We start from the raw sequence: 14873 nt of genomic DNA, 5'->3' as shown, positions 1-14873 counted from the left end.
GGGATGGCACAGGTAACCAGTGACCCAGGCCCAGGGGCTGTGAGGAAGGGCAGCGGGCAGAGCCAGGCAGGTGAGCCCCAGACTCAGGGTCCGGGCCAGGGGATGGCACAGGTAACCAGTGACCCAGGCTCACTGTGGAAATCAGAAGAACAAGCGCCCACTACATTCCCTTGGTATAGAAAGGTGTGAGACTTGAACCTGTCTGGGTGTGGCATAGAACCAGCCTTCTCCCTTTAAAGCATGTCACATGCTCCTGTGTATTTTCATCTTGTCTAAGAAGCTAACTTTTTTCAGTGCCACAAACTCCAATAAATGCAGGCTTACTCTTTCTCTTCTCTCATGTTCCCGAAGCCCGTGTTTACAGGACCCCATGCTAAGTTCACTCTGGTGCGTTACCTTTAATCTCACTTGTGTTTGTTACAAACACTACCCAAAGCTGACAGCCCCATTTGGGGTAAATTCCATTGATCTCCCTCTGTGAGGCCAGACATTTCTCTCAAGCATTTTGGACATATTTTTTTTCCTTCTTTTTTTTTCCTGAGCAGCAGCATGGGGCACTGGCCTTGAACACAGATGGAAGTCAGATTTTTTTGGTGGGCTCTGTGCCCTGGCTTTGCTCCATGAGTCGCTCTTGTCTACTTTTGAAGTAGAAATCTGTTAACTCAGGCAGAAGCCTTCAAGCAGTGCCTGGTTCAGGTTTTTTTTTAATGTTCTCTTGGAGGCAGGGTGGAGGATAACATCCTAAAGAGGGCGCCATGTAAAGTGTAGCATTTGTGTGACTAGGATAAACACGATCTGTCTACTTATCACTGGGGAGAGGGGACAAAAGTGGCTAAACTAACTTCAATAAATGACAGTGGACTCCCCACAGAGACATAGTTCTTATATATTGAACCCCAATAACCTTGTGGGAACTTAACAGGCATTTACTACGAACGTGTTGGGGGGGGGGCTGTCTTAGTTAATATGATTGTCACTTTATATAGACTCTGGTGACCTGACAGGTGACTCTCATCGAGAGATTGCCCAGATTTGAATGATCTATGTGGGCATGGATGTGGAGGACTATCTTGGTTACTAATTGACGCAGCAGGGCCTTTCCCACCATGGGTGGCACCATTCCCTAAGCAGGTAGTCCTGGGTCTTATAGGAAAGCTGGACAAGCCTCAATCTGTAAGTGAAGAAGCAGGTGTAATTCCCCCATGGTTTCCCCTTTAAGCTCTCTGCCTGATGCACTATGACCTGGAAGTGTAAGCCAAATGAAGCCTCTCCTCCCCTATATTTTCTTTGGTCAAAGCGTTTTGTCATAGCATCAGTATGGAACTAAAACCGAGGGTTAGCGTTGAGCTCAGCACATCCTCTTGCTGTTCCTCTGAAGGTCACATGAGGAGGACAGCGGAGAACATGTTTTCCTGAGGTCAGGGTGGTGACCGAGTGGAAACAGGGTGAATCACTTGCCCATCTTGTCCCGAGGAACGAGTCTTTAGGGTGTAGACACTCACACCCACTGTGCGTGTCGGTTGTTCATGGTTTCCCAAATGCTCCTCGTTCTGTTTTCTTCGTAAAATGATGAAAGTTGGGCATTTAGAAAAGACACTGGGAGTGGTATTACAAGCCTGTAATCCTAGGGCCTGGGATGTGCTGTGGGGCGTCAGGAGTTCAAAGCCACCATCAGCTGTGCAGTGAGCTTAGGGTCAGCCTAGACTGTATGAGACCCTGTTTCAAAGAAACAGGACTGAAAGCTAAAATAGAACCCCAAGGCCCACTGAATGAAGAAAACTCACTATTTTCAAGGAGTGATAAGCATAAAAGTTATCTTTGAACAGCACTTCCTGATTTAATCCCCAGTGTTCATCCTTCTGTAGGATTAGCTACTGTGGGCATGATATGTGTCCAGAACTCTTTCCTACTTATTTATATACAGGTAAATCTGGAAAAAAATTTAAAAATCAGAAAAATATATTTAATATTATTGGGTAGATTTTTTATAACTAAAATAATAAACTCTCCCCTCTCTCCCTCCCTTGCTTTTCATCTAATATTATGTTTTAAAGATTATTTTAAATAATGAGGCACACCAGCCCACATTATTAGACTGCTACAGCCATGCGAAGTGAATATCCTGTTATTTTTATGATCTCCTGGTAGAAAATTTTGTTTGTTCCATTTGTGTTCTTCACCCTAGATGTCCTGCCTGTCCGGGGTGCACATATTTCTACAGCCACTCTGTCTTTGAATTACAGATCTTGTTGCAAAGGAAACTGAGACCCCAAGGCATGGGTCTGGTGGGAGGACAGGTCCAGATAGAACAGAGGTCATTTTGGCCCCGATTGCTGTGTCTGGATTTCTCTTCCTTTTACTTCCATAGCTGTCATTGTCACATTTTTCTTAGGACTGGGTTGTAACTGAGAACATATTCCCTCCTGGCCTTAACATCCCAGGGCCAGCTAGACGTGGCTGCTGCTGCTAGCACCTCCAATGATTTCATCAGTGAAATGTGTGCCTCCAGAAGGGAGGAATGGGGGAAGGACAGAGGGAGGGAAGGTTAGAGGGAGGGTGGAGGGAAGGAGGGAAGAAAGGAGGGAGGGAAGGACAGGGAGGATGGAGGGAAGGACAGAAGAAGGGAGGGAGGGAAGGAGGCACTGCATCTTTCATGAGGTAGATAATCCTGAGTGACAATGATGGGGGGGGGGAGGGAAGAAGGGAGGGAGGAAGGGAAAGACAGAGGGAGGAAGAGAGGGAGGATAGAAAAAGGGAGGGAGGGAAAGAGGCACAACATCTTTCATGAGATAGGTAATCTTGAGTGACAATGATGGGGGGGGTCATGGGGTGCCTGACCCAACATAGTTGCCACCTGGCTGGGGCCTAACAGCCTGGTTTCCCTTCCTGTGGCCGAAATGTAAAAGGTCAGGCTGAGAAGCATCAGCAGGATAATGCCTGAATTATTAAGAGGGGCCTACCTACGGGGAGCGGGATGATAGCCTGGCTTGTCTTAAGCAGGAGAGCAATGGGTGCTGGAAGGGATCACCATCCTTGAAATAAAAGCAGTCCTGGAGCCTAGCAAGAACCTGAGACTTCGAACACCTCGTTTTTGATGAGCCTTCTTGAATATTTTACAATGGCATATTGAAATAGTTTCTTAATTAAAAGCACTGCTCATCAGAACTCTAGGTTGCTCTGGGACTGCAGTGCCCCAGCCGCCGGGCACCCCGCGCCCTCTTGCAGGGACCTGGTATAGCTAATGCTGGCCAGGGCATGCAGCTCAGCTGATTCTTCTGCTCTCAGTGCCACAGCCCAGCAAGGGAGCTCCCCAGGAACCAGTTACCAGCTTGGAAGTAGCACTGGAGTGTGTTGCAAGGAGTGAACTGAGGAGGACTTACAGACATAAAGGAATAAAGCGGGATCCGAAGGCTGAATCCTGAAGGAGCAGGTTGGCTGTCAGAGATCGAAGGAGCTAAGTCAGTGCGTACTTCTCGAGTCTCCTCTTGGTGCTGCAGCGCTGGAGGAGCCTTCAAGAAGGAAACAGGAAGCTCTCCTTGCTATCCCATGTTCCCCTTCTCATTAATTTAATACAGCATTGGAAAAAAAAACAAAGAATTTCATGAAAAGGAAGCTATCATTAATTTTCAAGGCTGCAAGAAAATGAAAGGCAATCTGCTGATTAGGGAGTGCAATCTGTGCCTGGAACGTCTTCAGTAAAGTGTGGATGTCACATTATATAGCACTTGGAGTGATGAGACGGACAGGGAGTGAGACAGGAGGAGTCTTTTGTCCCTCCCTAGACCAGTGGACAACTCATCTCGTTAGTAATCTCTCTCGGGCCTATAGCCTTACATTGAGCAAGCTCTGTTGCTGGTGGAGATTTATTGTCAAAAGAGTTAGTTTCATGGAGGAAACCACACAGAGCTATTTTGGATATCCCTCCAAGGTAGTTCTTTAGATTATTATTCATTGTAGCCGGTCACCAAGCATTGCCTGTATCGGTCTTTTGCCATCTCAGGAAGTTAATACTCTGAAGGAAGCACTAAAAGTGGGCCTGTGAGATGGCTCACTAGCTGAAGGTAATTGCTGCTAAGCCTGAGTGTCATGGCCAGAACTCGAATGGTGGGAGAGATGACTGACTCATCTAATGCCATACATGTGTACCATGGCTTGTGCATGCATGTGTGTGCACACATGAAAGCAAGCTGCATGTGTTGGTGCATGCCTTTAATCCCAGCACCTGAAAGACAGAGGTGGGTGGTTCTCTGTGAATTTGAAGCCAGCATGGTCCACATAAAAAGTTCTAGGACATCCAGGACTACATAGAAAAGCTGTCTCAGAAAACAAACAAAAACCAATAAATATTTTAAGAAACAGGCAGTGTTCACTTCTACCTCACAGGAAATTCCAATGTTCTCAACCCTGATCTCAGATTATGTGTTATCAGTGTGTTCTCGGGATAATGAGTGGGAAGCAGTCGGTGACACATGCAGTGCTTCCCACAGGACCAACACAGACTTGCAGGAAACAGATCTGGAAATGCCTTTGTGGAAGGTGCATGAGCCGAGGAACTAGAAACCACAGCTCTTGGAAGGATCAGGAATTCAAAGCTCATACCTAAACATAGTAAAAGCAATACACAGCAAACCAGTAGCCAACATCAAACTAAATGGAGAGAAACTTGAAGCAACCCCACTAAAATCAAGGACTAGACAAGGCTGCCCTCTTTCTCCCTATCTATTCAGTACAGTACTTGAAGTTCTAGCCAGAGCAATTAGACAACAAAAGGAGGTCAAAGGGAAACAAATTGGAAAGGAAGAAGTCAAACTATCGCTATTTGCAGATGATATGATAGTGTATATAAGTGACCCCAAAATCTCCACCAGAGAACTCCTACAGCTGATTAAACAACTTCAGGAATGTGGCTGGACATAAAGTTAACTCAAACGAATCAGTGGCCTTCCTATACTCAAATGATAAACTGGCTGGGAAAGAAATTAGGGATACAACACCCTTCACAATAGTCACAAACAATATAAAGTATCGTGGTGTGACTCTAACCAAACAAGTAAAAGATCTGTATGACAAGAACTTCAAGTCTCTGAAGAAGGAATCAAAGAAGACCTCAGAAGATGGAAAGATCTCCCATGCTCATGGGATTAATATAGTCTTGATGAAAGCAATCTGCAGATTCAATGCAATCCCCATCAAAATTCTCACCCAATTCTTCATAGAGTTAGAAAGAACAATTCTCAAATTCATCAGTAACAAAAACCCCAGGATAGCGAAAACTATTCTCAACAGTAAAAGAACTTGTAGAGGAATCACCATCCCTGACCTCCTCAAGCTGTACCACAGAGCAATTGTAATAAAAACTTCATGGTATTGGTACAGTGACAGACAGGTAGATCAGTGGAATAGAATTGAAGACCCAGAAACGAACCCACACACCTATGGTCACTTGATCTTTGAGAATGGAGCTAAAACCATCCAGTGGAAAAAAAGACAGCATCTTCAACAAATGGTGCTGGGACAACTGGCGGTTATCATNTAGAAGAATGAGAATTGATCCATTCTTATCTCCTTGTATAAAGCTCAAGTCTAAGTGGATCAAAGACCTCCACATAAAACCAGATACACTGAAACCAATAGAAAAGAAAGTGGGGAAGAGCCTCAAGCACATGGGCACAGGGGAAAATTTCCTGAACATAACACCAATAGCTTATGCTCTAAGATCAAGAATTGACAAATGGGACCTCATAAAATTGCAAAGTTTCTGTAAGGCAAAGGACACTGTCAATAGGACAAAATGGCAGCCAACAAATTAGGAAAAGATCTTTACCAATCCTACATTCGATAGGGGGCTGATATCCAATATATACAAAGAACTCAAGAAGTTAGACTCTAGAGAACCAAATAGCACTATTAAAAATGGGGTACAGAGCTAAACAAAGAATTCTCAACTGAGGAATACTGAATGGCACCTAAAGAAATGTTCAACATCCTTATTCGTCAGGGAAATGGAAATCAAAACATCCCTGAGATTCCACCTCACTTGAATGGCTAAGGTCAAAAACTCAGGTGACAGCAGATGCTGGCAAGGATGTGGAGAAAGAAATCCATTGCTGGTGGGATTGCAAGCTGGTACAACCACTCTGGAAATCAGTATGGCAGTTCCTCAGAAAATTGGACATAGTACTACCTGAGGACCCAGCTGTACCACTCCTGGGAATATACCCAAAAGATGCTCCAACACATAACAAGGACACATGCTCCACTATGTTCATAACAGCCTTATTTATAATAGCNAGAAGCTGGAAAGAACCCAGATATCCCTCAACAGAGGAATGGATACAGAAAATGTGGTGTATTTACACAATGGAGTACTACTCAGCTATTAAAAACAAAGAATTCATAAAATTCTTAGGCAAATGAATGGAACTAGAAAATATCCTGACTGAGGTAACCCAATCACAAAAGAACACACATGGTATACACTCACTGATAAGTGGATATTAGCTCAAAAGCTTGGAATATTCAAGATACCAGTCACAGATCACATGAAGCTCAAGAAGAAGCAAGACCAAAGAGTGGATACTTAGGTCCTTCTTAGAAGAGGGAACAAAATACCCATGGGAGGAAATACAGAGACAAAGTGTGGAGCAGAGATTGAAGGAATGACCATTCAGAGACTGCCCTTCCTGGGGATCCATCCCATATACAGTCACTAAACCCAGACACTACTGTGGATGCCAACAAGTGCTTGCTGACAGGAGCCTGATATAGCTGTCTCCTGAGATGCCAGTGCCTGACAAATACAGAGGTGGATGTTCTCAGTCAACCATTCGACTGAGCATAAGGTCCCGAATGGAGGAGCTAGTGAAAGGACCCAAGGAGCTGAAGGAGCTTTCAGCACCCAAACAGGAACAGCAATATGAACCAACTAGTACCCCCAGAGCTCCCAGGGACTAAACCACCATCCAAAGATTACATGTGGAGGGACCCATGGCTCCAGCTGCACATGTAGCAGAAGAGGCCTTGTTGGACATCAATGGGAGTAGAGGCCTTTGGTCCTAAGAAGGCTCCATGCCCCAGTGTAGGGGAATGCATTGGCAGGGAGTGGGTGGGTGGGTGAGCAGGGGTAGGGGAGATGGGCTAGGGGTTTTCAGAGGGGAAACCAGGAAAGGGGATAACATTTGAGATGTAAATAAAGAAAAGATCTTTTTTAAAAGATCCCCAGCCAAGAAAAATTAAAAATAAAAAAAATAATAATAATAATTAATAATATAAACCACAGATCTCTCTGAGACAAAACCATGAAATTTGGTGTCCACTAAGTGCCTTTAAGGAAGGTTGGCTTACTGTTCTGTTTTTAATGGAAGTTCTTTGCCATACCTTGGACTTATAATGTGGAATTAAAGTGGAAATGAGGTGAGCAGCTTAGCCCAAACCTGGTAAGTAAATACCTGTGACATCTGCCCTTAACCCCACAGGTAGTGTAGCCTTCATCCCTCATCAAGGAACCTTCTCTTTACAACAGGTAGACACAGTACAGAAAACCATAACCAATCAAAACTACAGCACTGTGGAGCCCAGTTCCAAAGGATATCTATCTATCTATCTATCTATCTATCTATCTATCTATCTATCTATCTATCTATATATATATATATATATCACTCCTGCTCCTAATGCTTGGGGAATATTGTGGAAGAGGGGGTGAGAGGATTGTAAGAGCCAGAGGTCCAGGGAGTGTGCTGGGAGATTGTGTCTCCTAGGAATGTCAGAAACCACACCCATAAAGTCTCACACTGTGACTGCGTAAGGGTTGGCTGAACAAGAATAATATCAATAGACATGCCAATGTCTATTTTTTCGTTTGTTCGCTTAATGGACAGTGCTCTTAGTATAGGGTTGGAACTTTTGCAACGTTGCTCAATAGAGTTAGGCAGCAGAAAAATGTAGATACTTTGATAGACGCCATAAAGGTCCCTCCCTTAGTAGGACAGCAGTGGTCTATCATATAATCATTAGACCTAGGCTGATTCATAGATTGGGCTAGAATCGACTCCAGAAAATATCAGATCCAGTTAACCCCCCTACTGATTGTAGATAGGTGTCCACAAAGCCTGTGGCCATGCTGCTAATTGAAGATCTCAGACTGGACTCAAGGTCGAATGGCATCCAAGACGCATTCTTCCCTCTTTGTCACCACTGTCAGTAGAGAAACTACTGAACGTCTTGTGGAAATCCTACTCGGACCTTGCTGCATCCTTTTCTTTACATTTCGGGCATCTATTCTTCGTATGTGGTATAGTGGTCGATTGCAGTTCTGCCAAGGGCCATCATGTACCGTAAAGGTTGTAATAGGGCAGAGAAAGCCAACATAGTCATCTTTGTTACAGTCTAAACCTGAGGTTTTCACATACACGAGGCTGCTTTTGCCTAACAGGCTCACAGTGTTGTGGGAGGACGGAAGGTGTGCGCATGCTCATGTGGCTGTGCTAGGAGGGTGTGCGCATGCGCGTGGCTGGCCTTTTCCTTCAAGCCTACAGTGAGCCGTGGGACCAGCAGAATAGCTTCTTGCTCTGTGAAAACTTGCTACGGGAAGGCAGGGTGGTCCCTCATGCAAACTGGTCGGGGCATCCATGTCATCATGCTCTGTTTTGATGGGGGACTGTAGGTTTGTTCAATGGAAAGAAAATAGTTCTTCGTACCTTACCAAAGGCATCGCTAGCCATCCTTCAGTCACAGTATTTAAATATGTGTAGAGCCCCTTCTTTGCTGATTCAAACTGATATTTTAAAAAAGTTCTTTTTCTCAAATTTCTTAAACCCAGAACCCAGGGCTACTCTCTCAGGTGCACATTATCATCGGTTCGAATAGAAATAGTATGTTTTCAAAGTCAACGGATCTGAGGACACATCTCCCTCGGTGTCTTCATCTAACTTCAGTGTGAGAGTCTGTTGTTGCTTTCTTTTTTTAATCTTTAAAACATAATGTTTCATCTGAATTGTTCGAAGAGAAAATGCAAACCTCAGTATCGTTTAACTGTGGTCCAACAGAGGCCCATCATGTTGCACTTCTAATCAAAAAATAAATTGAACATAGTAGTAGGCTTCTAGAGAGGGAGAGCATTAGATTTGATTAGATTGGCTCTAACCTGCCTGGAATAAAACCGTCTGTCTCTCCCGTGATTCGTCAGTGTTTATAGCAGTTCCGACTACCTGCTTCGTCTATTGTTCTGGTGGTAAGAGGCAGCCAAGCAGAAAAAACACTCATAAATGTCAGAAAAGAGGACCCTTCTTTTCTGTGTTTCAGGGGCTTTGAAGGTCAAGTTCAACCCACTTGAAGGAAGCAGATAGTGTCTTATGGGAGCTGGTTGTAGCTGGTGTGTTTAGGCGTTTATTTATGTGAAGTTAACGTACCAGTCTGCCATTCTAGGAAGGCAAGTGTCCTGGGAAGGGAGTCCACTTATTTCATATCCTTTGTAATCTAAATAATCTATGACATGTGCTGAGCAACTTGAACTTGTTTAGAACTGACACAGTTACGTGATTCTCTCCTGGTTCCTCCCCCTGATTTGGGTTCCTTCTCTGGCTGTGACCCCAGCCCTTAGCTATGGAAGCGTTCTGTTGAATATTTTCTGCATACCAGTGAGAGCTTTCTCCCTCTTTTGGAGTTCTTTATTGAGATGTTTTTCTTTGTGATAGACTTCATTTATTTACCACCAGGGAGCTTGAACAATTATAGCTTAAAACCACCAGAAATAGGTATGTTCTTAGCTATCAAAGAATCTCTTGAAGGTGTTTCAAACTAGAGAGACTGAGGTCGCATTTCAAGGTGCTAGTAGTGTGTGTGGTTCTTTCTCTGTAGTTAAAAACCTCTTGGGATGCTCTTCTAAGTGTGTTGTTCTTTATTTGAAGACACTGGTTCAGCACCACCACACACACATCTGGTAAAAGGCAGGTGTTGGAGTCTCCTCTCTGTATGTTTTCCAAGCACACCTCTGCTCAACCAAGTCTTAGGAGTTATGAATTGTGTGCAACAGATGAAGGAATAGCAGGCAGTGCAGAAAGGAATATTGATATATTGAGCCCAGTGGCTGCTAGATAATACACACACTCACCCACATACTCAAATGCTGACACACACACACACATACACACTAAAATGCACATGTACTCACAAATGTACACTCTCATACATACATAGACACCTTCACATACACTCACACACACATTTGCACACTCACCTACATACTACCTACATACTCAAATGCACACACACATACAAACTAAAATGCACATACACTCACAAATGTATACTCTTATACATACATACACACCTACACAAACATACACTCACAAATGTGCACTCTTATACATACATACACACCTTCACAAACACACACTCACGCGCGCGCACGCGCACACACACACACACACACACACACCCCTCTTCCCTTCTGAGATTTTTCACCTGCTGGTCTGAGAAATAAATTATCAAGAGATAGATCAACAGGGGAAAACATCAATTGATTTAATTCCAGTTTTATGTGGCATGGGAGCTTTCGTGGGACTGTGGCCTGGAGGCAGTGTCCGGGGCTTATATACTCATGGGGCAAAGATCACTACGCTGAGCAGGCAAACTACACGATCAGAACAATGTTAACAGGATGTGTGCACAGTCCTCTTAGCCATCCCTTTCTTCCTTGATTAAAATGTTGCCTTTTTTTTTTTTTTTTTTTTTTTTAAGTTAAGGAAATGGTTCTTTGTGTGACACTCTTGTGTGAATCTTGCCTCCTACTTCTTACGGACTGTCAGGAGGCCGTACGGACTTCTGGGAAGCACTGGCCTTCAGCTGCTTTCATCCCCACAGAAGACTATGCCATCGCAGGTTTGGGGTTGTGTGCTCCAAACCCTTCCTTGTGGATTGCTTCGTCATTAATTGCAGAAGTTATGGGGTTGCTATCCTCACTTCCCACATTGGAGTTTCAGAGAAGAACAGCGTGTTTGTCTAGGGGACTGACCCTGCTCTCTCTAACATCCATGGTGAGTCACCAGGGTCATCTGGAGACAGATGGGATTCAATAAAGAAAGCCTGTAAGACCTTTGGGAAAGCTGGTGGCTCCCATAAGTGGCATTGTTTGGGAAAGTGTGGGGTGGGGAGCTGGTGGGTCACGCAACCACCAGTAACCCCACGGTCAGCCATCACAACTGACCATTTACCTGGTATAGTCAAAACTCTTAAAGCTTACAATTAATCAGATTTATGTATCAATAAATTCTCAATTTACAAGATGCCAATACAATGATTTCTGAACTAATTGATAATGATAGAAACTTTATCCCAATTATTCTAGCCTTATGATATCATAACTACCTGTGGCTGGTTAAAGGCGCATTGGTTCATATCCACCTCAATTTTCCTCCTCTCTCTCTCTCTCTCTCTCTCTCTCTCTCTCTCTCTCTCTCCCCCCCCCCCCCACTCTCCATCTTTGTAACTCTTAGCTCCGCCTCCCTTTTCCTTGTCCAATCACAGGCCTCCTGCTTCCCTAGTGTAATGGATAGGGGAAATCCTACTTTATCCACATACAGACCACACATGTATAAACATACAAAGAAGTGCCTTCAGAGTGCTAACAAGCACCATGTACAGTCAAAGCCTCTGTAGAGTCTTCTGTTTGCATCAACTTTCTTTTTTAATTAGTTTTTAAATTTCATGTACATTGGTGCTTTGCTTGCATATATGTCTGGGTGAGGGTGTTGGAACCTCTAGAACCGGAGTTATAAGCAGTTGTGAGGTGCCATATGGGTGCTGGGACTTGAACCCTGGTACTGTAGAAGATCAGACAGTGCTCTTAACAGCTAAACCATCTCTCCAGCCCCTTCCATCTACCTTCTTATTTTGGGAAAATAAGTTGAAGTTAGACCTTTTGTCTTTCCAAATGTAGGCATTTAATAAAGTTCAACTTCATGGGAAATCTCTTTATCCTCAGGTTTTGTTACAAACTTACAGTAATTGCATTATTTAGTGTCCTCATGATTGTGACCACATACCTACCAGAGTCAACTTAAAGGAAGGAAAGTTTACTGACTCCAGTATGAGGGTTGAACTCTTTGTGCTGGGGGGATCTGGGCAGGGTCCCAAGGCAGCTGCCCACATTACAGGAAGGAAACAGGCAAGAAGGAGACATGAGCTCTGCTCTCTGCACTTCGGGCCACCAACCCATGGGATGGTGCGCCTGTGTCTAGGGAGGATCTCCCTTCTTGGTTAAACCCTTTACATACATCTGTCCCCCCACCCCCCACCATCCCCGCCAGAGATATATTGTGATTCTAAATCCAGGCTGGCAGACATTAAAGATTAACTATCCAAGTGATATCTGAGGTCAGTGGGCTCTTGGGAAAGTCATTCAGTGTAGTGGAGTGTGGACACCAGCCAGCATTTGTATGGAAATTAAGAGAGATAAACCATAGGCTTCTTACAGGACTTGTCACAGTGGGAGATGAGGGCCCTCCTCATCTCCAAGTGTAGGGAGGCTCTTAGAAAGCAATCTCTGATTGGACAACTTTAGGGTCCAGTTTCTCATCCCAATGGTCTTTTCTTCTGACTCTAGTTTCTCTTGAAAATGGTGAAAGTGTAGCATCCACTGTCTAGCAAGGCTCAAATTCTACACACAGTAAACACCACAGAGGGGAGTTCTCCCTTCAGTTCATTGGTTCATTAACAATTCTTCCACACAGAATATGTACATATGTTTATAGGGACAGGGATGCAAGATACAGTCTTTTTTCTCAGAGCACTATTTAGACATGTTAGTTTGTAGGGCTAGACAGATCTGTGACCAAATATAGGATAGTTTATCCTTGAACAATGTGCAGAGAGAACTCTTTACGGAAGTCTGGCTGGAATCTGATGCCTTAGTGCCCTATGCAGAGGGCCTCAGTGTCAGCGCAGAAGCATAGTAAGGCCCAGCTGACGCCAGCTGATGATATGCCACGAGGCTCGTTATTTTAAAGGAAAAAGTGAAGTTTTATCTAACAGAGTTTTACCATTCAGGAAGTGGAGGCTGGAGTATTAATGTGTGCTTGTGGCCACTTTGAGCTTGAGAGTCAGTCCCAGATCAGTGTGGAACACAGTAAGATCCTGCTCCCAAATGAAAATGAATGAGTAAATGAAAGAACAAATGAATGAAAATAAATTAATAATAAATTCCTCTGAAACAGACTTTTGTGTAGAGAAAGAAAATGAAAGCAACACACCCTAAGGTGGAGTATTTTCTATTTAAGAAATTTAAACACAGCTGATCTGAAATGTTAAAAAAAAAAAAAAATCAGCAGCAGTCTGATGCTTAAAATTTCAAACTGAAGGACCGTTTTCAATTTCAGATTACTGGATTTGAATATTCAACTGAAAAAAAAAAAGGTGTATACATAGTAGCAAGAAAAGCCCTCCAAAACCTGAAACCTGTCCTGGCATGTCTAGCGGGACACGCCCACACCACAGCAGTGTAGGATTTGTCCACAGGCAGGAACAGAGGAAGCCTTCTGTGGCTGGAGTTAGACATCTGGGAAGACAGAGGTGATGCTGGAGAAACTCTTGGGGGTCAGGTTGCACAGGAGCTCCCTGTCAAGCTCAGACACTGCACTGGGCCATGTGGATGCTCTCCCCTTCCACTTGAACAGAGAGTAGCATGCCGAGAAGAGAAGGGCTCAACATACCGTGATTTGTCAGATTCCATTTTACACTGACGGATGGGATCTATTAAAATCTTTTATCCTAGAATTGGAGGAAATGATATACATCCAACAGGATTCCCTAGGATTGGTGTAAGGTGTGACTTCTAGTGAACTCGTCCATTAGGGGGTGTCTTAAGATAAACCCCAAGAGGAGCATGAGATAAGGTTAGGATGGCCCAGGAGACAAAACTGAGCACCCTAGGGTAAATCTCATTGAGGACAAGGATGGTCCCAAAGCCGTAGAGACAGAGTTCCTGAACCCTAGAAGGAATTCTGTAGACTCTCCTTGAAAGTCCCTGTAAATATTTTATGAGATTTTCCTCCTGTGGTGGGGCTTGCTCAGCAGGGAGAGGTATCTGGGGTCCCTCAGCAGAATAATTTGTTTTCTTAAGCTTTGCTTTATATCCTGGAGGTAGAGTCTAAACGCTCTTAAGCTATTTTGATTTTTGAGTCCTCACAAAAGTCTTCTTTCTTTCACAGTAATTCAGTGTAAAAGGCAATAAAAATGATATATTCAGAAGTACTCCGGACCCGCTCTCAGTGCCACACGGGAATAACGTATCTTGCTGCTTGTTCATCCCACGGGACAAAGCTGGCTGCTCACATTAGGAAATGCTGCCTGTGTTTGCCTCTGGTCTACCACCATTGTCTGCTCTGCTGAAAGGCAGGCCTTTTGCAGATAAAAGGTGCCCTGTCTTGCTGAACTCTCCTCTGTTTTTCTCAGGGAGAAAAAGCCTTTGTCAAAACAGGAGCAAAATCGGATGTGCAGAATATCACCTAAAAATAAAACACTGAAAATGTCAAAATATTCTAAAAATATGGGCCAACTTAATGCTTTGGGAAAATTACCTAATGATTGTGGGGAAGGATGTTTCTAAGAAATCACAGAATTGTTGTCCAATGTTAGTGTGGTGCTTAGGCACTGGGGAAACACAGGGTATGCAGGTGACTTTTCTCTTCTGGTGCCAGAGGGAGGGCGTGGGGTAACATGGGTGCACCCTGCATGCAACTTATACTCAGATCTACAGACCTGCTCCTGCTCCTGCTCCTCCTCCTGCTCCTGCTCCTGCTCCTCCTCCTGCTCCTGCTCCTGCTCCTGCTCCTCCTCCTGCCCCTGCTCCTCCTCCTGCTCCTCCTCCTGCTCCT

At 44.2% G+C, this 14873-nt stretch overlaps 1 protein-coding gene across 4 annotated transcripts in view; it reads left to right on the top strand.

The window, feature by feature from the left end:
* The window catches only part of St6galnac3 (ST6 N-acetylgalactosaminide alpha-2,6-sialyltransferase 3), a 512766-nt gene that overhangs the window by 183799 nt on the left and 314094 nt on the right, over window positions 1-14873 (top strand). Inside the window, exon 1 of one of the 4 annotated variants that reach the window (XM_029538165.1) lies at window positions 10956-11036. The exons of the other annotated variants lie outside the window; for them this stretch is intronic. Coding sequence (XP_029394025.1) covers window positions 11034-11036 — 3 coding nt within the window. The 5' untranslated portion in view covers window positions 10956-11033. Of the gene's footprint in view, window positions 1-10955; window positions 11037-14873 lie in introns of those variants that run through there. 4 annotated transcript variants of the gene reach the window in all.

This window comes from Mus pahari, chromosome 4 (genome assembly GCF_900095145.1).
Source record: "Mus pahari chromosome 4, PAHARI_EIJ_v1.1, whole genome shotgun sequence".
Classification (NCBI taxonomy): domain Eukaryota; kingdom Metazoa; phylum Chordata; class Mammalia; order Rodentia; family Muridae; genus Mus; species Mus pahari.
This window is presented reverse-complemented; position numbering and strand designations above follow the sequence as displayed.